Here is a 24,514-nt window from a genome sequence, read left to right on the forward strand (position 1 = left end):
AAGCTTAATGAAATTATAACCAACATTTACGAGAATTTAGAATGTTAAATGGTAAATTTCATGACAGCAAATTAGAAAATGATATATAAACTGTGGAAATCTTTATTTTGGTATAATGAGATGATCTGAGATCTGTCATCTTAGGTGAAATGCATGAGAGCGAAACAGCTGGTATATGAGCAGGTGAGCAGGACCTTGTGGCGCAATGGTAGCGCGTCTGACTCCAGATCAGAAGGCTGCGTGTTCAAATCACGTCAAGGTCATTTTCAGTACATTACACACAGCTTTGTACAACAGAGGCTTTCTCTCAGCAAGTCACTCATGGCTTCTGGGAAAGCTCATTGTTCCTTCTGTACTTTAGAACCACCTGCGTGGTATTCCACAAAGATGGATTAGGAGAAAGCTGGGCTTGTCTTGAATAGTCTGGATCATTTAAGAGAGAGTACTGCATGTTTCACCTGACTTTTCCCTGCACTTTATTGTACAATAAGCAGGAATAATTCTTTGACACATACATTAAAGACATTACACAGAATGTGGAGAGTCAGGGTGTATAACAACGGGGCGGCGTGACTCAGCAAGGTAGAGCGGTTGGCAAGACACCAAACCCCCATTTGCTCCTGATGGGTCGTAGTTGAGCGCCTTGCATGGCAGCTTCTGTCATCAGTGGGTGAATGTGATGCATGATGTAAAGCGCTTTGGGTATCATCCCAGGTACAGTAAAGTGCTATATAAATACGGACCATTTACCAACAAATATTTCTGTAACGTTCATGTTGGTGATATGCTGAGGAACAGAAACGGGCAAGTGTCATGCAACCCAGTTTGTATTGGATCACGCAGTCAGAGGAGGCGCAGCTCGCCACTGCCTTTCCCGGGATTTCTGCTCTGTATTTGATTGGGAAATCCTCAAATTCTGCAGTTTTTGTGTAGAGTCATACTGAAAATGCATTTTTAACACAGATCAGTGGAAAATATTAATATTTATTTTATGTACTTTTTTCTCTTTTTTTTCTCTTTTTTTATCATGGCGCCTATCCTTACCGCACGTCACTGCTGTCAATTGTTGATTTCACTGTCCTTATTCCTGATAACTACCGACCAGTATCCAACTTATCATTTTTAAGTAAAATGACAGAAAGAAGTTTTTTTTTATTTAATTGCATGAGTTTTTGAATAAACACAAGATTTTAGAAAAATATCAGTCTGGTTTTAGGACAAACCACAGTAACGAGATGGCCCTTTTCAAAATTGTTAATGACCTCAGACTTAATTTAGACTTACAAAAACTTTCTGTCCTGCTGCCTTCGATACAATTGATCACCAGATTTCATTAGACAGACTCAAAAGTCTGATGGGCCTTTCAGGTACTGTTCTTAAATTGTTTTACTCCTATCTCACAGATCACCAATTCTTTGTAAGTATGGATACATGCTCCTCAAGGATCCATAAAGTCAAATGTGGGGTTCCCCAAGGATCGATTTTAGGCCCAATGCTTTTTAATTTGTAGATGTTACCTCTTGGTGATGTCATCAGGAGACACAACATTGATTTCCACAGCTATGCTGATGACACACAGCTTTACAATGCCGTGTCTCCTGATGATCTGAAGCCAGTCAATGTCCTTTTAAACTGAATTTTAGATATTAAGTCATGGATGGCAGAGAACTTCTTACAGCTTAAACAAGACTAAACTGAAGTTTTAATTATCGGTCCTGAGGGCAAGAGAGAGATCATTTTATCAAAACTACATTCTTTTAATCCCTCTCGGTGCGTAAGAAATCTGGGTGTTCTTTTCGACTTTGAGCTGGATTTTATTACACACATCAGAAATATAACAAAGTTCCTACAATTGTAAATCTGACTCCAGAGGAGTCAGTGCCTCACCAGCCATGATCCCCACTGCACATCACTGATCTCCATCAGCATTCTCCGCTGCTGAGAAAAAGACAGCTCTCAACTTGCTCTCTTTTTCTGCCAGCACCTCTTTTCCACCATCCACTCGTGAAGGCTTCCTACATTCCTGAGTACCTCCTACATAGCCAGGCTATGTAAGCCTCGCTTGAATTAGCCTCAACTAGATGCAGCTGAAATGTGTCAGTGGAACGGCTTGAGCCTTAATTCAGAGATGGTTTTCAAGCGAGGCTTTCCAGATACAGCCTGGCTTTCTTTAGCTACATTCAACAACCATTTAACAAATGTAGACCAGAGGATTCTGTTCCCTAAAGAAAAGCACAGGCAAGTTAGCAAGTACAGTATGTAATCAAATGTACTTTAAGACACTTTTGCTTTTGCTTTTCAATTGTGTGGTCCCCAGACCGTGGAACGAGATGAAATGATAACTGGGTTGACCTTACGGCCTAGAGCTGAGATTTGTAGATAAGTTAAATTTACGAGAACAAAACAGGTGGCATACAAACATGTGAACAAGACTTTGTGGCGCAATGGTAGCGCGTCTGACTCCAGATCAGAAGGCTGCGTGTTCAAATCACGTCAAGGTCATTTATGTTACATTACACACAGCTCATTAGTACAGGGGCTTTCTTTCAGCGAGTCCTTCTTGTCTGGGAAAGTCCACCATCTTTGTACCACTTACGCTATACTTCACAACGATGAGTACTTGTCTACCACCTGATTTCAGCCAAATACTGGATCCAACCATGTGGAGGATAGATTATATAATAAACATGGCAAAACAAAGGAACTGGTTAAGGATATGTGAAGGTCAAGACCACCAGTGACCCTCGTTTCAATTGGTGGTGTGAATGGAGACAATGTGGAGGACTATATATGTCTTGGAGTGGTCTTTGACAATAAACGGGACTTTGCTGAAACACATTGATGTCTGATTGGATTTTGAGTTTTGTTGTCTTGAGGTCCTTTAGCAAATTGTCTGAGATGCACAAGACTGAAATTTAATCTTTTCAACAAGACTTTGTGGTGCAAGCTTGTCTGACTCCAGATCAGAATGTTGTGTGTTTAAATCACCTCAGTTCATCATGTGTTGCACATTAGTTAGGAATATGATTTAAACCATTATGGTAATGTGTTCCCAGATTTTCATCATCTGACCTTTGTTTAAAAAATCCTAGAGCTGCATCCTAAACTTTACAGGCCTCGGTTAAAATGTTAAATTTTAAATTTCACAACAGCAAAGTAAGAAAATGATATTTAACCTGTGGAAATCTTTATGTTGGTGTAATGAGATGATCTGAGATTTGTCATCTTAATTGTTGTAGATAAGTGAAATGCACGAGAGTGAAGCAGGTGGTAAAAAAACATGTGAGCAGGACCTTGTGGCGCAACGGTAGCGCGTCTGACTCCAGATCAGAAGGCTGCGTGTTCAAATCACGTCAAGGTCATTTATGGTATATTGCACACAGCTCAATAGAAAAGGGGTTTTCTTTCAGCAATGCCCTCATGGCTTGTCTGTACACTTTGTGGAAATAGGCCATGAGGTCAACCCAGTCATTGGTTCATCTCACTCCACAGTCTGGGGACCATGCATTTCTTCCTCGAAAAAAAAAAGACTGTTTCGCCTTTAGCTTAACTCTGAAAGTTCGGAGCTGAAAACAATAAAGCTAAACAATACAAAAAAACAATGAGAGTTTTAACAATACAGTAACTCATACTGGTTGAAACGCCAGTGAAAACAAAAACACCGTCAGGGGCTGGGTTTCTTATCATCCATGTAATTTTTGAATGTCCATCCAATCTCTCTTTGCTGTTGAAGACCTATTTTGGATTTATTATGTTGCTGTCTCAGTTGTGGTAATATGAAAGACAGTGAAGAGAGGGAAAATGACTGCTGTCCTGACACTGATGGTGAGGACTAAAAGTCCAGCATTTGACATCAGATGGTGTGGTGTATTGTTGCAGAATAATCAGATGTTTAAATAATATCAAAACAAAGAGATCAAATCCCATTAAAAAGAAAAGTTTTTTTTATTTGCATTGGTGCTTCAACCAGTATTGTAAAAATTCATTGTTGTCATCCATGTAAAAATCACATGGATGATAAGAAAACCAGCCGCAGACGGTGTTTTTATTTTCATTGGTGTTTCAACCAGTATGAGTTAATTTTTTTTTTTATCTGTCATTGTATTTTTTTTGTTTGTTTTTTTTTATCTATTGTTTAGCTTTTCTTCATTGTTTTTTCTTTTTACTTTTTTTTTTAGCTTCTTAGCTGTTTTCTGTTGAGCACTGTTGTTCAGTAAAGTACTTTAGAAACAAAGTTGGCTTGGCAAACTGTTAAACTGACTTTTATTAAATAAGTGTTTATTGTGTTATTAAACTTGAAAACAATTACATCAGCATAAGGTTTTTTACTATTTACATATTCATTACACTCCTTTTTCCAGACTACTAAAGGAAATCGACAACCATTTAACAAATGTAGACCAGAGGATTCTGTTCTCTAAAGAAAAGCACAGGCAAGTTAGCAAGTACAGCATGTAATCAGTTGTAGTTTAAGACACTTTTGCTTTTCAGTCTATTTGCCTCGTCGTTCTTCATGAACATATCTATATATATAATCCACTTTCAGCTCCTGTCTGTCCAATTTTGATGATTTTTGGGACATTTTCTTCTCTATTGGTACTGCTCAGTGAATCCAAGGAGGCAGCCATCTTTCTTTTCTGGTTACCAGAAGCTGACCTCTGATTGGTGTAGAGCGATCACGTGACGGCCGTGCCACCACTTTCAAAGTAAAATGTTGTTACGCTAAACAGTAGCTAGTGCCGATTTTAGGTGGTGATCACAACACTTATGCGGGATAATCAGCAACGAACTTTCGGAGTTAAGCTAATGGCTAACTGGTCTTATTTTTTTCAAGGATGAATTGTGTGGTCCCCAGACTGAAGAGCGATGAAATGATAACTGGGTTGACCTTACGGCCTAGAGCTGAGATTTGTCAACTTAATTGTTGTAGACAAAAACATACATATTCATACTCTCCCTGATACTGATGTGGCATTTCTTCACCAAATCTGGTAACAGAACAAAGATTATTCATAAAAACAAGATGACATCAGCTTTGGTACCACACTGTGTGTTCAACACTTTTTGGGATCCATACCTTCTCTGGATGCAACTCAACTAGTGCTTTCTGTGGCAAGGGCAAAAGAAAGACCTTATCTGTTGCATGTGTAGAAGAAGAGTACCTGAAGGCCTTCAACAATCTAGGAAATAGCTTTAATTTGGACCAGTCAACTTTTGCAATACTTTGCAAATATGTATGCCACCTGTATGACCAGCCATCTGCTCAAAATGTAAATGATGCAAGATACAAAGCATTCTGTATGGCATCATCAGCCCTGCCAGAACTGTCTATTCCATCTACAAGTGATGCCGTCCACCAACATTGCAAAAGGGCAAACTACCAAGCAGCATTAATGAAGTCATCCTTACAAGCCAAAAGATGTGCTCCATCTCCTGTTGGCTATGGTTGGCACAAAGAGGATGGACATTTAAAAATTACATGGATGACAAGAAAACCAGCCCCTGACAGTGTTTTTATTTGAATTGGTGTTTCAACCAGTATGAGTTGATTTTTTTAATCTCTCGTTGTTTTTGCTTTGTTGTTTTGTTGGTTTTTTTGGTATTGTTTAGCCTTTTTTTCTTTTTACTTTTTTTTAGCTTCTTAGCTGTTTTCTGTTGAGCACTGTTGTTCAGTAAGGTACTTTAGAAACAAAGTTGGCTTGGCAAACTGTTAAAATTACTTTCATTAAATAAGTGTTTATTGTGTTAATAAACTTGAAAACAATTAAATCAGCATAAGGTTTTTTATTTTTTACATATTCATTACAATCCTTTTTCCAGAATACTAAAGGAAATCAACAACCATTTAACAAATGTAGACCAGAAGATTCTGTTCTCTAAAGAAAAGCACAGGCAAGTTAGCAAGTACAGTAAGTAATCAAATGTAGTTTAAGACACTTTTGCTTTCCAGTCTATTTGCCTCGTCATTCTTCATGAACATGTCTATGTATATAATCCGCTTTCAGCTCCTGTCTGTCCAATTTCAATGATTTTTGGCACATTTTCTTCTCTATCGGTACTGCTCAGCGAATCCAAGGAGGCAGCCATCTTTCTTTTCTGGTTACCAGAAGCTGACCTCTGATTGGTGTAGAGCGATCACGTGAAGGCCGTGCCACCACTTTCAAAGTAAAATGTTGTTATGACAAACAGTAGCTAGTGCCGATTTTAGGCGGTGATCCCGGCACTTATGCGGGATAATCAGCAACGAATTTTCGGAGTCAAGCTAATGGCTAACCGGTCTTATTTTTTTCAAGGATGAATTGTGTGGTCCCCAGACTGTAGAGCGATGAAATGATAACTGGGTTGACCTTACGGCCTAGAGCTGAGATTTGTAGATAAGTTAAATTTACGAGAACAAAACAGGTGGTATACAAACATGTGAACAAGACTTTGTGGCGCAATGGTAGCGCGTCTGACTCCAGATCAGAAGGCTGCGTGTTCAAATCACGTCAAGGTCATTTATGTTACATTACACACAACTCATTAGTACAGGGGCTTTCTTTCAGCAAGTTCCTCTTGTCTGGAAAAGCCCACCATCTTTGTACCATTTACTCTGTACTTTACAACAATGACTACTTATCTACCACCTGGTTTCAGCCAAATACTGGATCCAATGATGTGGAGGAGAGATTATATAATAAACATGGCAAAACAAAGGAACTGATTGTGGATATGCGAAGGTCAAGACCACCAGTGACCCCCGTTTCAATTGGTGGTGTGAATGGAGACAATGTGGAGGACTATATATGTCTTGGAGTGGTCTTTGACAATAAACTGGACTTTGCTAAACAACATTCATGTCTGATTGGATTTTGAGTTTTGTTGTCTTGAGGTCCTTTAGCAAATTGTCTGAGATGCACAAGACAAGGTGCATTTTATTTGAACCTACCGTTTTTAGATTTACTGGGGTTTTTATCACCCCAGTTGGGTTGTCACCCTCTTCTTTTTTGTATAGAAATGATTGCTTTTTTCACCTTACCAACACCACGCCGCAACATAAGGTAATCAAGAAAAAAAGACAGGCAACGGCCTAGTTAAAATTAAATGCAACATTGCCGTTGATCGTGATATCTCATAAAGATACTGGCATGTACATAGTGGTGTTTGAAGGATGGAGATTTAATGTTTGTGGACCCTGACCACTGCTGGTTGGGAGATTGCAGGACGACAAATTGTTGCTCCATTCTCGTCTCTCTTGGACTGACGGAGCCCAATAAGCCTACAAGCTGTTTTCACAACAACGCGCCATCACAGGCATGATCTGGCGCATCTGCAGCCCGGCGTCTGAGTTTCTGTTGCCACAGTTACCAACTAAACGCTTAGTCAGCGCAATAATTTACGGCCGGAATTTCTTTTGTAGGTGTCCATTATCACGTTTTAATGGACACCCTCCAGCCAATCAGAATCGAGTATTCACCCAGCCCATGGTATAGTTTTAATGAATACCATGTTCTTTTTCATTTAATTTCATGTTCAGTACATGTATAGTTGTGTTTCTTTAGTTACATGGGCACTGACAGATTTATTGATTATTCAAGAGAGTCAAAGTAGTGATATGATAAGTGTTTTTTGTTTTTTGTTTTTACTTACCAGAATGAGTGGCGGGAGTGCAACATTCTACCAGGTGGAACTTTCTTTTGGGAGTCTGTATCTGACCTTTGAGACACAGCTAGTTCTGGTGCATAAGTTACCATGGTTACTCAGGGGGCATTCAAATAAGCCACGTTGATGGAACTGAACTCTGGCTTAAATGAGCCAGATTTATCAAGATAAGCCCGGCTTTCCCTTAATCCAGCTTCGTGGAATACCTCTCTGATTGTGCATATGTGAAGTTCAGTGATTATTTTATACTTCATGCTTTTTAAAATGGTCAAATAAGACCAGATCAATCTGACCTAACAAGTGAGACATTTAAAACTATATGATATAATTCTTTTTTGTCCCTGTTGGGAAATATGTCTTGGGCTCACTGCTGTTCCCATTAATGCCTTCACCATACAACACAATTTCCCTCAATCAACATAACATCATAAAGTAATCAAAACCACAAAAAACATGAATCTATTGCACATTCTCTTCCGCCTCAGGTAGTGTTGTTTAAAAGTGTGATTGAAATGGCAATAAAATAGTTTTTATAACGGATCAGTTTACAGCAGGGGACTCTGTATCATCTGCGGGTTGGTAAAAGTTTATATTCTGTGTGGAAAACGTGATGGGCTGATTACTTTCCCCCTTAACCTGCCTGAGAACACACTTCTCATAGATGGTCTGAAGGGACTGGTACTGACTCTCCCCTTCACCTTCATAGCAGTGAGCACCAGCCTGCTGAGCTTAGTTTTTTTAGTATAGTCAGTTTGCCGCACCATGCTGACGCCTTGTATCTCACTAAACTCTCCAATACTGCCTGATAAAAAAGAAACTAACCTTCTGGCTCACGCCGTACACTCTCAGTCTACCTAAAAATAAAATCTCTACTGTGGACGAGTACACAAGCTCTCCACATGGGTCTTCCAACCGAAGGTGTTGTGTATGTGAATTCTTGAATACTTGTATGAACTGACCTGACTAATGTTTGGTGTATAACCACAGGACTATGATCTCCCAATAATCTGGACTAAATTTTCTATTCATAAGAAATAGACTGATGGACTTTCATCTGTGCCGTATACTGAGAATGACCATATCATCGGTGAACAAAAAATGTGATGATTATTGTATACCTCCTGCTTTATAAATGCTCAAACAAACCAGGTCAATTTGACCTGGGAGAGCAAAACCTTCATACGAAATGCAAAGACAGTAAAAGAGGTACAAATTAAAAGCTTACCTTTTTTCTTTAATAGAGAGAGTGGTAGATTATAATATCCACAAATATCAAAATATCTGGTGAGAGCTCTTGACGTTAAAAAAGCTAAATCGACCGACTTCCTTCTTTCTGTGTGTCTCAAGTGACTCCTTGTCCTCATTCGGACCTCCTTTGTAATGTTCTATATGGGTCCCAAACACACACAGATACAATTCACATCACTTTCCTTAAATGACACAGCATCTACACACATAATGGGTGTCCAATGGCAAAGATACCCTCCTTTCAGTAATTACTTGTACACCCACAGAACAAATGTACAATAGTTCCCTAAAGGAAAACAGAGGTGGGACTCTTTACACATCCATCCATGCATTTGTTGTGCAGCTATTAGGTTTCTTAGTAAACATGCCGCGTGCTTGTTTAACTCTGTGTGGCATTACCCTGCTCCCTCTCTCAGTCAGTGAACAATTACGTATGTCTATTGTGCATTAATGGCAGGATTTCATATGCACACGCCCATCTACACAAAGATACACACACATTACACTATCATCATTCTACACGTGTGTTTGGACGTCAGAGCCTAAAGAGTGATTTGTTGTAAAAAGCCCACAATGACAATGGCTTGTCAGGCATTTGTGTGGTTGTGTGTGCATGCTGGGGAGCCTTATCACAGCTGCTCACACTCAAACACACACATCACAGGAGTTTTGTTACCTGTTGCCCTAATTACCACTGTAGCAGCTTACGAGCCACTTACATTTTTATATGTTAAATGTTTTAAGTATGTAGCAAATTTATTCTTTCCCATAAATTACATCAGAATATTTTCCGCCACACTGATGCTGAATTATCTAAATATATTTGTAGTTTTCCCATTTTAACTCAACTAGGAGATTAAATTTACCAGTCAAATGTTTCTTCCCTTCTTTTCTTTCCTCTTTTTGTCATTATGGTTTAAAAAAACATAGTTTAAATATAACAATAATAATCATAACAATAATATATTGTTATTTGATTCATTTTGTCATAATTTTTAAATGATTTAATCATTAAAAAATGGAAAATGTCAAAATTTTATTGTTTTATTGACTGTAAGAGACATTGTTTTTAAATAGAGCTAATGTAGTTTTTAAAGCAGATAATAGTAAATCTGCCTCTGTGTAACACTTATTTGTAACACTGCCTATAACTTCAGAAATAACGGCGCCATGGCATTTACATTTGAGGTCATATAGATTCCCATTTCACCAAAAAAAAAAAAAAAACCCGAGTTGGGGTATTTTATAGATCAGAATAATCCTCTTTCTAACACATAAACTAAATTTTATGTGGATTCTTAATGTTGTCTTAGTTTAACAAACTTCTTTAATAACATTACCAATAAGTCTGTTCCTATTTCACAAGCTTACTTTTCTCATTCTGCACCATATTTTTATAACAACCACCTGCTCTTGTGTTTGTATGCATCTCAAACCAAGCTCATATTTGCAGCCGATCAATAGGTTTTACAAACTATGTAAAATGATGAAAAGATTCATTGTGGTATTTGAGTCTTTGCAGGGATGGTTTACCCTCTACTGATGTAAATAAGTTCTGTTTACATGGTAAATGAACAGAATGCAGAGGACGAGTGGCAGAGGAGTGGTTTTTCTTTATGGCCGTGCTTCTTTATGTTATAATATGTCCCAGAGACAAACAATGCAACGTACAAAAAACAGTAAGAAATGTTTAAAAGATAGATTAAACACAAAGGCAAATGTAGTGCAGCCTGGGTGTGCACTGTCCTCCTTTATTTCATGGGAAAGACAATGCTATTGCTACTCTATGGAATATAAGCTACATACATGCCCATGTGGAGTCTCTTATTCATTACTGTAAAAAGTCAATTTGCTGATTTGTTGGGCATAACCATCCGGTTAAAGCTCCAGTTTTAGTTATTATTCCAATAAGATGAGATCATGTGTGAGTTTCCTAGTTTTCCACAGAGTGAATCAGAAATCCTGTAACAGTTGAATATTTTATCATGCCACAGTATCAAGGTGGATAAATGTTATTTTAAATATGTGGACTTAACATGTTGTCAATGACTTGATGAGGTCCAATGAACCCATAACCTTTATTCTTTAATGAAACTATGATGTTCACATTGACAGCTCTTAGTCCATTATAAGAGTCAGGAAATAGTAAGCACAACATTTAGATTTCACATTTTTTAATTATTTTAGGGTATGTCCAATATTTCCAATTTTCATTATTTCTCAGTGTTATACAGTAGATAATTAATGTAAAATTAGTTTTTTTGTTTAGTTTTAGTTAACAGCAGCTTCATGTCATAAGTGAAAAGAGACAACAGAGGGCAGAAGAGACAAACCTGTCAGAGTCCTCTCAATAGCTGAAATTAATTTCTTCTCTTTAGCCATACAATGCATCTTCTATTAATCTTTTTTTTTTTTTAAAACAAGTTTATTAAGATTTGGAGCATATATAGTATGATAAACCATCTGTTGCTGAGCAGCATCTTACTTTAAGAGTCACTCAGGTGACAGATAGGAATCAGACAGATTGTATCATTAACCAGGGTTTTCTTACTGCTGATAACTCACATAAAAAAATTTAAATTCTAAATAATAAACAGTTTTTTTTGTTTTTCTACACAAATGTCCAAATCTTTCCCCCAATTTATTTTAACATCCAAAATATCACTTAAATTTTGAATTACTAATTGAACAAAAGGACACATTTAATGTAAATAAATCACTGTTCAGCTTCTGATTTTGCTGAGATATCATTTATTCTCTAACCAGCACCTCTGTGTCATAATGATAATAAAGAAAAATTGAATTGTGAATCAAGCTCCCTCCAAGTAATGATTTAGCCACACTTGTACGGCCTGGAATATACAAAATATAATAATGTAAAGAGAACTTGTTTTATCTGCAAAACTCATTCAGATATGAAACAGAAGGCAATGCTTCAAATGATGCTGCAGTAAAGAAACAGAAATGCTTCACACACCTTCATCATCACAGCACAACAAAGCAACATAACCACCACAGAGTAAAGACGAACACCCGATTTAACATCTTCAGGTCAGTATCTAAGAAATATGACACATCATTTTAGCCTATTAGCTGCATCGCCATGATGTTAATTGCAATAGTTAAAATATTCAGTTTAGGGGTGGTGTTTAGCTGAACTAGTTGAGTGGCCACCCCATATGAAGAGGCTACATCTCCTCAAATGGCCCAGGTTTGAATCCCAGCCTGGGACCCCCTGCTTTCTCTGACCCTCTTTCCTGTTAAGCTATTGTTAGTTAAAGGCCGCTAGACCCCAATATCAAATCTGGTCTAGTTTATTACTCTAGTTTCTAAATGCATCAATTCAGTTTCTTATTCAGCACACACAAGAACATGTATGTTAGATCAACATGAAGCCCATTCACAATTATTACTGAAACTGTGATTATATGAGCTGGAAGGTTTCAGTCACCTGGTGCCTAGATTGGTTCATGATGTCGGTCAACTAATTATTTGGTTTGAGACCCAATCTGTTTAAATAGCTTTAAAGTGGCCAAGATCTCTTACTTTTCAGAACTATTGTATTAAAGTTAACAACAAAAGTACTCCTTATATAAAGTAAAAACTTTGAGCTTCTCTATTGTGCCCCCCACCCCACACACACAGAGACAGAGACACAGACACACACACACACACACAGTCTAACAGCTCATACTTGGCCATATGGAGCCAAGTAGCATCAAGTGTCACATCGGCTCCGTACAACACACCCTGTCAACAGTACCTTTTTTCTTCTTCTGCTCCACAATGCTATCCCTTCATCTTTTGTGATCCTTTCAGGTTATTCCAAAGCAGAATCTCTCCATCCACGACACACTCGGATGAGGCATCTTTAAGGCATCTTTTAGTTAAACTAACAACTCAGTCCCTCTACCTCGTATGTAACCTCCCACTCAGTGCCCCTCTCCTACACCGAAGAGATGCTTGTTAATTTTTAATGGTACTATTGTGCTCTTGTGTGCATGAGTCAATGGGGTGAATTGACTGGGAGCTCATACTTTGAGAAGTGGTGCACTTGCCTTGAAGCACTGGAGATGCTCATAAACAGCTGGGCAGCAGGGATGAAGGTGGTGGGAGGGGGTAAGAGGACCCTGAGCTTAGCGACTGTGCCTCAAGTGTACACCATGAAAACCTAAATGACTCGTCTGTAGCTTGCTATAAAAAGAGGGAGCGTTGGTATGTTGATCAATATAATCCAACTGAGAAGATTATCAGAATAAAAAAAAACAAAACAAAACAGACTGGTTAAATGTTTGATTAAATGTTTAATAAGTCCCCACATCTTTCTGAATTAATGCATTTTGCATCTTTATCTTAAAGGTAAAATAAACCTCTTTCTGTCCAAAATCAGCTTCCGTTTCTGCAGCTCACCGTTTGTTAGATTTCTTATAGAAAATAAGGATGTTAGCTATTTTTCTTTGCTGTACAGTTTGTTGGGTTTTTGAAATCTTCTCCTGAGGTCTCTTCTATCCAGTCAGAAGTTTCTTTTACTTCTTTACAATTTGGATGACGTCCTCGTGCTCCATGATGTGTGTTAGGCCCACTCTCTGAGGACTGTACTTGGTACTGGTTCCCTGTAAATGCACCAAAGTTCAGATCTAATGAGTACAAAAGCTAGTTAAAAAAAAAAAAAAAAAAAAAGTTGCAGGTGAATGATTCCATTAAAAAAGTATAAAATTAATTGCAAAATGTTCAAATCTAAGCAAAGCTAATTCAAAATCTTACATATAAACAAATTATATGTGTTCACTGTTGCTTTAAACATGTTACAAGACAAAAGTGCTTTTCACAGGTGTGGAGTTGGACTGTTAAGCTGTTTGTTGGTTTTCTGCACAACATTTTTAGATTGGGCTGAAAACAAATCTCCCAAATCTATGATTTTGCCCACATCCCATTACTAAAGTGTTATAAATATTCCTACTACTTTGCTTTAACTTTGCAAAGCCAACTGCTCCAAACATGTTTGCATCCATTTCTGTGATGAATACAAAACTTAAAACTGTCTTTTTAAATAGCAAAAGAACAAGAGCAAAGAAAACTGGATTCATTTAGTGAAGAGTGAAGCTAAAATGCAGCATCACTGCAGACCTGGCAACACACCAGCTCAGATGGATTGAAGCCCCAAGTTCCTTGCAATATGGTTGTTTCAGGACTCTTATTTGCACACACTTGCTAGAGTTACACATTGTGGATTCATATTTTTGAAGAGCCAACGGTGAGGTGTGGAGGCTCGAGAGTGGCACAGCTACTCGATGTATCAAAGTTTATCAAATGAGTGGACGCTCTGTGGATTGTACAGAGCCACAGTGATAAAGCTGAGGATTCTCACCAACATAGCCTCATTTTTCTTTGGTAATTTGACAAACTTATACCAGAGACAGCTGAGATCAAAAGGATAAACACATCCCCTTCTGTGACTGCCAGACCGAGTCTCTTGCTCCCCCACTGTGGCCATATCTCTGCTGAGTCCTTGGTAGAACGTAACAGCTGCACAGCTTCACAGTTTAACATTGCTGATAACTTCATCTACAACTTAAAGGTGACTGAAACATTTAATAATCGCCGCCCTTTTAAAACTAAGCAGCTTGTTCTGGTTCAAATTACCTTTGCTTGACCTGCTTGTGTGGTTTGATTCAACTGATCTAAGATCTGTTAATCAAACACGTCCCTAGCATCATGAAACTGCTTCTTCTCTTTATTTTTTAATTATTTTAAAACCTAGTTTTACAAATTTGGTGATAATCTTAATTGTGTTGACCCTGTTGCTGTGAATTCATGCAGTTAAAAGCGGCTCTCTGCACAAGAGAACCAGGTCATCCTGTGGCAAGAACTAGCCAAACGAACGAGAGCGATAAGGGAAGATCATGACAACCAGAGTTAAACAACACAAAGTAGACATATTAATATCCAAATCAAATCTAAAGATTTAATTAAAATAAATAAAGAGGATTCGCCACAATGTGAAAAACACTCATAAACCTTAATCCAAAGAAAAATCAGACTACCAAAATTTGCTGAGTAATTGCAAAGTAAAACTCAACTTTCAGCTAACAATTAATTAAATTAAGCTGAAGGTTTACACTTCAAGCCAGTTTCTTAACTTTTAATACCAACTTTAAAAAAAGGACAATGTTATTGGTGTCCAAATATTCACTTCAAACTGAATTTTGCAGGTGTACCCTTTTATTAGAGAGACCCCCATTAAACATAGTAAGCTTATTTGCCCCTTAAAGTATGACCTTACTTACCCACACCAAGGCATATTTGAACTGGCTGGCTAAGGTTCTGTGGATTCTGTGGCACTGTGGGTTTAAAAGGAAAAAATCTTGAACTACAACCGCACAAATTTGCTCACTAGTTTCTGTATACGTCAGGAAATGTTATCATCATCATAATATCTAGGGTGCATGTGTGCATCAGCGTGTTCTACTTACCACATGTTCTACACTTGCTCCTCTCCTCATGATGATGGCGTCGTTAAAGTCTGGGCGCTCTAACAAAGAAAAAAGAAATAAAAAGCAAAATTTATTCAGAGATCTTCAGTCCGTTAATGTCAATATGAATCCCTGATGAATGAAATGGACCAAACACTAGACGGAGTTTGACTCGTTACCTCCTCTTTTCTTAGTATAAATGCAAATCAGTGCAAGGTATTCCCACAACCTCTCCAGGAGATAATCCAGGTTCAGCTTCATTCCACAGCTGGAAGGTACATGTGGACAGAAACAGGAGCAAGCTGTTTAACTCCCACAAGCACAAATAAAAAAAGGAATAACTGCTTCCAAGCAAGACAGACATCTGACCTGACGACAACGCTGTGAGGTCTCCGTGCCAGGCGGTCCACCTCCTCGATGGAGATTTGATCCACCTTATTGTACACCTGACAACACAAACAGCATGATGTAAAACTCATACATAGATATGCAGGCAACTTCACTTAATGTGTGTGCAGCTTTGACCCAAGTCAGGTAAAAAGTAACGTACATATAGACAAGGCATGTAGACTCTGTTTCCAACAATGACATCAATAAATTCGTCTGGTGTGCTGTCCTCCCTGAAGAGCACTTCTGCATTAAAGATTTCTGAGGAAGAGGTTAAAGAAATCATGTCCATAGAAATGAAAACCAGACAGAAATGTGGTGCAGCAGTAAAGGCATGAATTCATTGGACTGTTGTGAAGGATACTGTATTCATGAAGAATGAGCTGAACGAGCTTCTCTGAGCACTGAGTGAGAGGAACTGTGGAGTTGTAGGAAAGGCCGCCACCTTTCTTGGGCTACAAATACAAACCAAGAACAGCATGTTTTAACAGCTAATGTTACAATTCAACCATCTATTTCTGGATGTAACAATCCATCTTCAAATGTATTTGCACCAAGAGAGCAAAAAAAGTTGGGGAAACAATAGATTAATACAGTTTTTGTGCCCCCTCAACACATTTCACTACTTTTGCACCATCTTAATGAACATGTTACATCTTGAAAGCTTATAGATCCCCTTATGAGCCTCCATGATGCATAAAAACAACACAACGGAAACTGTACCTTGAAATAAATATTTGGTTTTATCCTGTTGAGTCTGATGCCCACTGACTCCAACTCTTTTTCTAGAAGTTCTCTTGAAACAAAAAGAGAAGTTAAAGGTAAGAGATGGTGATAAAAACAGCTGAATGTTCCTAAAATCCCCCCCCTAACTTGTTCGCTCTTACAAACCTCTGAACATCTCCTTTGGTGGCGTCCAACATCATGATGACGACGTCTGCTGTCCTGGCGACCGCAATGACTTGACGACCTCTTCCCTTTCCTGTAAAATAAATGTTGCTGATTGATTGTGTGCTTCCATTCAGACTGAAATATTCATTTATTTTGTGTTTTTTTAAGAGTTGCAGAACTCTAAAGTCAGCTCAGTTTAGACCAAGTAAAGAAAATGCAAAAATGTGGAAGCGGAGCGTACCTTGGGCAGCGCCCTCTATGATTCCAGGCAGATCGAGCAACTGGATGTTGGCTCCTTTGTACTAAAGAGCAACAAATAACTGTGTAAAAGATTTTAAAAGCAACCAGAAATACAGACAAATGTTCAGACGTTGCTTTGTGTACCTCTATAACACCAGGTATGCAGGTGAGGGTAGTGAACTCGTAGGATGCAGCTTCACTGGCTGTTGATGTCATCAAGCTAAGAAAGGTGGACTGCAGGGAACAACGAAGAGTTGAGTTAAAGCAGAAACATCTCACACCTGCACTGCATTTCTCTCTGTGCCAGATTAACGGGATTCTCATGATTATATTAGCTGGATGTATGACAATTAAACCTGATCTACAAATGAGGTAAATACAACCTCAGATAAACAAAAACATGACTTATTACACAAGGTTATAATCTCTTTTACTTAAGTTAAAATGCATGTGTCCTCTTTCAGTCATTCTGCTGTAGATTGTCAGCTGTGTTTGGGAAATTTTTCTGTTTCATGATTTCTGCCAAGCTTTAGTTGTCAGATGTTCTCACATTTGACTCTGGGATACTTTATACAGAGGAGATTGTTGTCCACTCATTGACTGGTGTCCAGGTCCTGTGGTGGCAAATTTAGCCAAAAATCATCAGCCCTCCATCACTGTGCTTGACATGTTGCTATGGGGTGTTTGTGCTAGTATGCTATGTTTGGTTTTCACCAAATATCTCGTGTTTTTTTTCCCCCAGACAAATTAAGTGTTGTGACTTGTTCTTCATAAGCACTAAGCAGTGCTTGTCCTGTGTCCTTTTTAGACAAAATATTTTCTTCTGGCATTCCTTCTGAACCTTAATTTTTCCATTTTTTTTTCTAGTTGTACGGTGAAGAACTTTAAACATTCACTTGCTACCTGAGACCCGTACAGTCTGAGATGAATCTCTTAAGACTTTTCCCAATTCAAATTGTAGGTACTTCAAAATGTCAGCTTGGGAAGAACCTGGTGAGATGTCCACTCCTGAGAGGACTGGAAACTTGAATACTTTCTACTTGTGAATAATCTTTGCCACTGCAATTTGGGAATAATCTTTCCCAAACAGATGAAAACAAGCTGTTGCTTTTCTAAAATCAGTGCTGGTGTCTTTCCTCCTGGGCAGTGTGTTAACACACACCTGAAAGTTGAAACCTGGCAAACTGACCAAACTTCTGCTTTTATAGAGATTATCACACTAAAGATCAAGTCTGATTAAATTCATCTCAGCTCGATGTTATTTGCCTGTATAGAACCAAAGCAAGCAGTGAGGGTGTGTTTAGCTTTTCACACAGTTTCTACACTTAGCTTAGTTTTTGTTAAATGAATAATAAAATAATGTAAAAATATGTTGTTTGTTTATGGGTTCTATTAACCTCATTTTAAAAATTATTAAGTACAAGATGATTATGTGTAAAACTTTTGGGTACTTTCATTTTCACAGGACTGTAGGTGTTTTGGATTTGTTTTTTTTGTTTTTTTAACTTTAAAATGTCACTAATGTTTTCAAAAGGATGTTAGTATAAGAAGTCGTGCGGCTCATTCTGTTTCAAGAATTAACACACAGAGCTGAATCCAATGGACAAAAAATAAACTAGTTAATTTTTATTTTTTTAGTTCAAAAAGAGCTTTTGTTGTCATTTCTGACTGCTTAGGAACATCTCAGTTAATCAGTGGTCATAAGAAATTTGAAAATCATAAATTATCAACTAATCATTATGAAAACTCAGGCCTGTAACAAGTTCTTAAAGTTCTGTATCCAGACCAGGAAGCAACTCATTACCAACAATCACCACTTACCTTACCAACGGACGGGAAACCAATAAGCGCAACACGAGCATCTCCTGATTTCATAACATCAAAGCCTTCGCCTTTGACCCCGCCTGACTTAGAGGGCTCCAGAAGCTGAGCTCTGTATTTGGCTAGCTTGGCTTTCAGCAAACCCAGATGGTACTCAGTGGCTGTAGGATTGGATGGAAAAAGGTTTGTTTTATTTGGTTGTCATGGTGATGTGAGCATGGGTAGGTGGGGGGTTGAACTGTCAAGAAGGGGTTGTCAGTCAGTCACAGATGTTTTGTCACAGAGATGAGGGCTGGGTAACAGTAATTTTTGTTAATCACTGGGCTTGACTGCACAAAGACTGCATGTGTCTTGTTAAGTTCAGCGAGTTTACTGCTGCTTCCTGCCCATTGCGTTATGCCTGTGAACCATGAAGGACGTTTAATAAAGGGAGAAACGCATCAGATCTATGTGTGTTAGTTAAGACATTGACAAGGCATTTTAGTACAACAACAAATGTTTATGTCAAATTTAATGCGATTTAAATACTTTCAGATTACTTTTGTATTACTTTAAAAAAGTAAATTCAAACACTTTATGCTCAAGAATGGACACAAGCCCAGTGAATTAAATTTTCAGTTACAGCAATCTGTTTAAATGCCTCATTACTTTGTTCGGTGATTAGTACTTCCCTTCCTTCTCTTGAATAACTTAACACTAACAGTTTAATCAGATTTACTTACTCTTCTCTAAAAATGATCTTAAACTGCATAAGAAATCTATTTAAACTTGTGAAATCGAGCACTGTGGCATCCTAAAAAGTTGTCGGATCCCATCAGTTTTGTATTTCGCACCACACGAACAAGTTAAGCAGCTACTTCTAAAGTTCGCTTAGTGTGTGACTTCCATGACTACACCTTCTTACCTTTGTTTTTCTGTGTCCGAGAAATTTCTTTCTCTATTTCTGCAATTTTCTCTAAAATGCCCATGGCGGCGGTTCAGGTGGGCTGCAGCTGCTCTGTCAAGGAGAGAAAATACAGCAGAAACGTGTCACTCCATAGTTGTTAGCTTTGTTAGCCACCCGGCTGAACTGCAAACCACAGACACTTAACAGTTAAGAAACTGCACAAAACGGATTATATAATATAAAAATGGCAGCAAATGAGCTTTCAAATACGATACATAAAATGTCAATTAATGAAAGTATTAAATAATTATTGTAATTTATACTGACAACAGGATTCACTCCGTGGCGTGCACATACAACCGGAAAACGTTCCGTTCATGTAAATAGTCCGGTAGAAACAAGGAGTCGCGTGCTTACAAAACTTTTACCCCACGTACTAATGTAGCTAACGACAGCTGGTAAGTGTGCTGCCTAAAAGGACACTAATTTTGTTAAAGGCTAAATGTTAGAATCCAGTATTTTTGTCCATTCACCTGTAGCCCAATTTAAAAGCACAGACATTCCTGATATGAGTCGATACAACAGGTCAGTCAGAGGCATTAGCTAACAAACAGAGCAAACATGGCTGCGCCCACTCGACACACAGGACCGTCAACCTCTAACTCGACTGGGTTTGAAGGCTTTCCTTTCCCATTTGCCAGCAAGTCACCCGAGGACAGCTCTACTAAAGAGCAAACGCAGACTGTGGACGTGAAAAAGAAGCCATGTAGAGCCTGCACAGACTTTAAATCGTGGATGAAGTTACAGAAACAGGTGACAGCTTCTGCACAGGTAAGAAGTCAAAGCAGGGTTTGAGGGGTTGGGGTCAGAGTGGCTTACTCTTGCTTGGTCAAAGAAATGTTTACGAGTTGTTCTCCATGGAGATTTTAAATAGCTTTTATTATTTCATAATGGTTTTAACCTAGTACTGTCACTTACACCCCCGTTTACACCAGAGCTTTAAAGGTACAGTTTATAAGAAATAGTTGAAATCTAGTGATAAAGTTGGGCATAGAAATTATTTCAAAGACCTGCACAATTGCTGGTCGTAAATGGACAGTGGCTGCCAATGCCCAAAATTCTTCTAGACATAAACATGTTTTAACTTGAGAGTGGATCCAGTGTAACTACTTCAAATCGTGCAAATGTTCTTCTTCCTTATTTGATTCAGCAGACTAGACCGAACTATGACGTATTGCTGCCATCTACCGGTTAGGGCTGCCTTAGTCAAACTATCTGTGCACATGTTCTGTCTTTTTCTATTCCCTTTAAAGGTGCTACTTATCCCAAGCGGTGCTCTAGCACCTATCCAGCCAGTACTGCAGATTTAGGCCCTTTTTACGCAGCAATGTTTCAATGCAAAACCACAGTTTTTTTTTCTTTTTTGTCTTTGCATATTAAAAAATTGCATTTACACAACAGCAGAGTGAAAACTATCTCCATGGAGACTGAGGAAGTAAATAGGATTGGCAATGATGTAGTGTGCATGCCAGGTCTGTAGTGGGTGGTGAAACTTTGCAATAACACACCCAACATGTGCACTACATCCTCATCAGACCTGAAGACATAACTGCTTGTATAGAGGTGTACTAGTTATCTAGTGAATGTAATCTATGTGTTTTGCCCCACAGCATAAAAAAGCTGGTTTTGTTTCAAGAGACCAAAATAACTTTAAAGTATTCAGCAGGACTAACAGAACACGGAAGTCTTCCGTTTTATTGTCTGCTGTTAGCGGGTGTAAGCGGGGCCTGAGTGCGCGAAGGAAAGATGGCAACAGACGTCATCATCACCAAAAGATTCCAGTTCCAAACAGGATTTATTTTAAGAAAATTTCACTCTGGAGATTGTTTTCCAGTCTTTGTTGTTTTATCCATCTGAAACTGTGTAAAATTGTGTCACTTGTAGAGGGTAGAGGTTTTTCACTTAACAGTTGTTTGTTCAAACACACTGTAGTAAAAATGTTGGCACAAATATAGCAGCTACCATGTATGTGGACCCATGGCAAGTAGGAAATGGCTCATTCTAAGAGAATAAAAATATAACAGTTGTTTTGCCCTGTCTATGGGTGGTTGAGACACAAAAATTAGAGTTGACTCACCTTCAATTCTAAAGCAGCCATGGATACATCATAGTGGTTTGAACAATTGCAGAGCTTTATTAAAACACAGCACAAGGAGCTGATAAGGAATTATGGTTACTTCAGGGTGCACCAAGGCCAAAAAAACAAACTATCTGGAAAGGAAGAGATAACATATGTCAAAAGAAAAGAAAATACAAGCAACTTTCCTCCCTAAACTAACAACACGTGAGAAAACTGTAATGAAAAGAAAATAACAGCCCACCTTTACAAACTCCTAGCAACCCAACATGTAGACTACTGAAATTGCTGTATCTGTACAAGGTGTGGCTGGCAGAAAGGAGTGGGAGATGAGTAAGTCATTTGCCTTCAGACCAGACTTTAGGGAATCCAGTCTTCTCTGGCCAATACCTGAAGAGCTGCTGGGGGGTGCACCAATCTTGGCTTGACACCAGACTCAAATTTTTATGATTATCACCCACCCCATGGTGGTTGTAACACAGTTATAGAAACACAGTTTTAATGATATATTCATTTTCTGTTGATTACTTTAAATGTCCTTTTGGATCCTGCAGGAGACCCATGCTAAGGAAACAGAGCAACAAGACCCACAGTGTCCACTGGACAGGGAAGAGTTGGGCCGAAGCACCTGGTCCTTTCTGCACACCATGGCAGCATATTACCCAGATCGGCCAACATCCACCCAGCAGCAAGAGATGGGACAGTTCATCAACCTTTTGTCCAAGTTCTTCCCCTGTGAGGAATGTGCAGAAGATCTCAGGGGCAGGTCAGAACACAGTGCACCTATTTATCCCTGTTCACTGCTTATGTACGGTATTGTGTGGTAACTCATTTCACATCAACAATAGATAAGAAAAAATTTACCTCAGTCTTGTCCAGGGAACCATCTTGCAGAGCTTTAAAGATAAAGTGTTTGTGTAAAAGATCCATTCTCTGTCCATTTCTGCTTCAGAAACACAAACTTATTTCTGCATCACTTCCTGAAACTTCACAGGCAGTGCATATGTTATTCGTACGTAAAAAAATAACGCAGTTAAAAGGAATTTGAGTTAACGCGTCAACCTAGTTACATGTGTGTATCTGTATGTATATGTACACTTATATATATATGTGTGTGTGTGTGTGTGTTTACATATGCAAACTCCTCAGATACTTTTATTGTACATGTCCCATACTGTACCTTTTAATACTGTTTCTACTTTGTAGCTTGCTGTTAGCATACTTTTATTTGTATACCTTCTTATATTTTAATTAATGTTGCTGCAATATGACTTGTCACCAAAAAAATTTCATTATCAGTTTAAAATAAAGTTTCTTAATCTTAGTCGTTAATAGATTTTATTTACAGGCTGTGAACATATCACATATTTGGTCTTATAGTAACTATACCCAGTGTGAAAGGTCTTGTGACAAACTTAAATTAATTTGCAGAGACTTGACACGCTGCATGTTATTTTCAGTAAGATATTATTACTCTTTTGTCATCTTGCTTTTGGATTACATTTTAATAAAAGGTGATCTTCTCTCCACAGATTAAAAACCAATCAGCCTGACGCGAGCAGCCGCCACGCTCTTTCTCAGTGGCTTTGTCATCTTCATAATGATATAAATGTCCGGCTGGGAAAGCCTGAGTTTGACTGCTCTCATGTGGATGAGAGATGGAAAGATGGATGGAAAGATGGTTCCTGTGACTAAGCGTTTCTTTGCTAAAGGACTAAAGGACAAGGCTGCATCAATAGAGGGAAATATCCACCTCGTAATGCAAAATGCAACGACAAAACTTACTTGAAATCTAAAATATCTTTCTTGCTCTGGTGGTGTAACTAATGAAGTCATTTAATAAAGACTGAAAGAACAAACGAGTATTCTGTGTTTATTTTTTCTGCTTTATTCGTATAGTGCCAATGCACAACAATGTCATCTCATGGCTTTTTACAGGCAAAACCACTTCAAGCCAATTATTTGTGATCCAATCAGTGTTCACTCAAGTGGATTAATAAAAAATAATAGCCTAGCTAAGGAAACCAACGGACTGCATCAAATCTTGTCTTTTGAATTGACATGGAAATAACTGCCTATTCATTTTCAAAACTGGCATTTCTACCTGTAAAATCCTACATTATTGCTTCCTACTGAATTTTTCTTTGTAATGCCACTGCTAGCTTGTCAGGGTTGTGTGTGTCAGTGTATTGGTGTTCATATATGGATTTATTAACTAATAAACCCTGAACTCTTTACTGCTGCCTCTTATCTGGATTTTTTGAATCTTTGAAAAGACATTACTGACCTCTAGTGATGTGTGATATTAATGCACTGTACTGAAAAGCACATTTGGTTCAGCTTTTAGATTAAATCAGTTTACAAGCCTACAACCTGAAAACACAAACGTGATGGGGTTTGAAATTTGGAAGGTATATACTATGAAAGTATCTACACCCGACAGAAAAGCACTCAAAAACCCTGCATAGCTTTCAAAATGCATTGCTTCTTGATAAAAAGTTGGGACAACATTTAAAAAAGAAAAAACAAAAACAAAGCAGGCCAAACATATTTCAGTTGTTAATGTACTTCTCTGTGTTTAATCACAGCATTGCTAAAGGCACTAATACAGCCCCATGCCACCACACAACCTGGGTTTTGGATTTATTCCTTATACAGTAAAGCTGGATGGTCCTTGTGGTTATTCAGACAAAAGGCAGAATCGCCCCACAATGACAATAATCATATGCATATCTTTGTGTCTAGGGGACATCAAAGTACCTCAGAGAATATTCCTAGTGTAAAAAAGTG

At 38.3% G+C, this 24,514-nt stretch overlaps 2 protein-coding genes and 4 non-coding genes across 7 annotated transcripts; 5 read left to right on the top strand and 1 right to left on the bottom strand.

Moving 5' to 3' along the window:
* The first annotated feature begins 191 nt into the window (after positions 1-191).
* On the top strand, positions 192-263 carry trnaw-cca. Its single transcript has one exon. It is a non-coding gene; the product is annotated as a tRNA-Trp (tRNA).
* Positions 264-2,430: 2,167 nt separating this feature from the next.
* Positions 2,431-2,502, top strand: trnaw-cca. The gene has a single exon. It is a non-coding gene; the product is annotated as a tRNA-Trp (tRNA).
* A 788-nt stretch (positions 2,503-3,290) lies between these two features.
* On the top strand, positions 3,291-3,362 carry trnaw-cca. Its single transcript has one exon. It is a non-coding gene; the product is annotated as a tRNA-Trp (tRNA).
* A 3,063-nt stretch (positions 3,363-6,425) lies between these two features.
* trnaw-cca lies at positions 6,426-6,497 on the top strand. The gene has a single exon. It is a non-coding gene; the product is annotated as a tRNA-Trp (tRNA).
* Positions 6,498-13,173: 6,676 nt separating this feature from the next.
* Positions 13,174-20,005, bottom strand: drg2 (developmentally regulated GTP binding protein 2). 2 transcript variants are annotated; one of them, XM_041972353.1, is made up of 14 exons: positions 19,915-20,005; positions 19,606-19,698; positions 18,702-18,862; positions 17,025-17,114; positions 16,882-16,942; positions 16,641-16,731; positions 16,473-16,545; positions 16,114-16,204; positions 15,913-16,010; positions 15,732-15,808; positions 15,542-15,630; positions 15,363-15,421; positions 15,177-15,230; positions 13,174-13,502 (listed from the first exon to the last, which is right to left on the bottom strand). In XM_041972353.1, exons 2-14 carry the CDS (start codon positions 19,667-19,669, stop codon positions 13,416-13,418), a joined length of 1,095 nt encoding a protein of 364 aa, XP_041828287.1. In that variant the 5' UTR covers positions 19,670-19,698; positions 19,915-20,005; the 3' UTR covers positions 13,174-13,415. The 2 variants fall into 2 exon arrangements, with proteins under 2 accessions (XP_041828287.1, XP_041828296.1); XM_041972362.1 differs by having other exon boundaries at positions 19,606-19,693; positions 19,915-19,991.
* Positions 19,958-23,901, top strand: gfer (growth factor, augmenter of liver regeneration (ERV1 homolog, S. cerevisiae)). Its single transcript, XM_041972376.1, has 4 exons — positions 19,958-20,045; positions 20,173-20,418; positions 22,279-22,490; positions 23,257-23,901. Exons 2-4 carry the CDS (start codon positions 20,209-20,211, stop codon positions 23,417-23,419), a joined length of 585 nt encoding a protein of 194 aa, XP_041828310.1. The 5' UTR covers positions 19,958-20,045; positions 20,173-20,208; the 3' UTR covers positions 23,420-23,901.
* Positions 23,902-24,514: the final 613 nt, after the last annotated feature.

Source organism: Melanotaenia boesemani, chromosome 2 (genome assembly GCF_017639745.1).
Source record: "Melanotaenia boesemani isolate fMelBoe1 chromosome 2, fMelBoe1.pri, whole genome shotgun sequence".
In the NCBI taxonomy this organism is placed as follows: Eukaryota; Metazoa; Chordata; class Actinopteri; order Atheriniformes; family Melanotaeniidae; genus Melanotaenia; species Melanotaenia boesemani.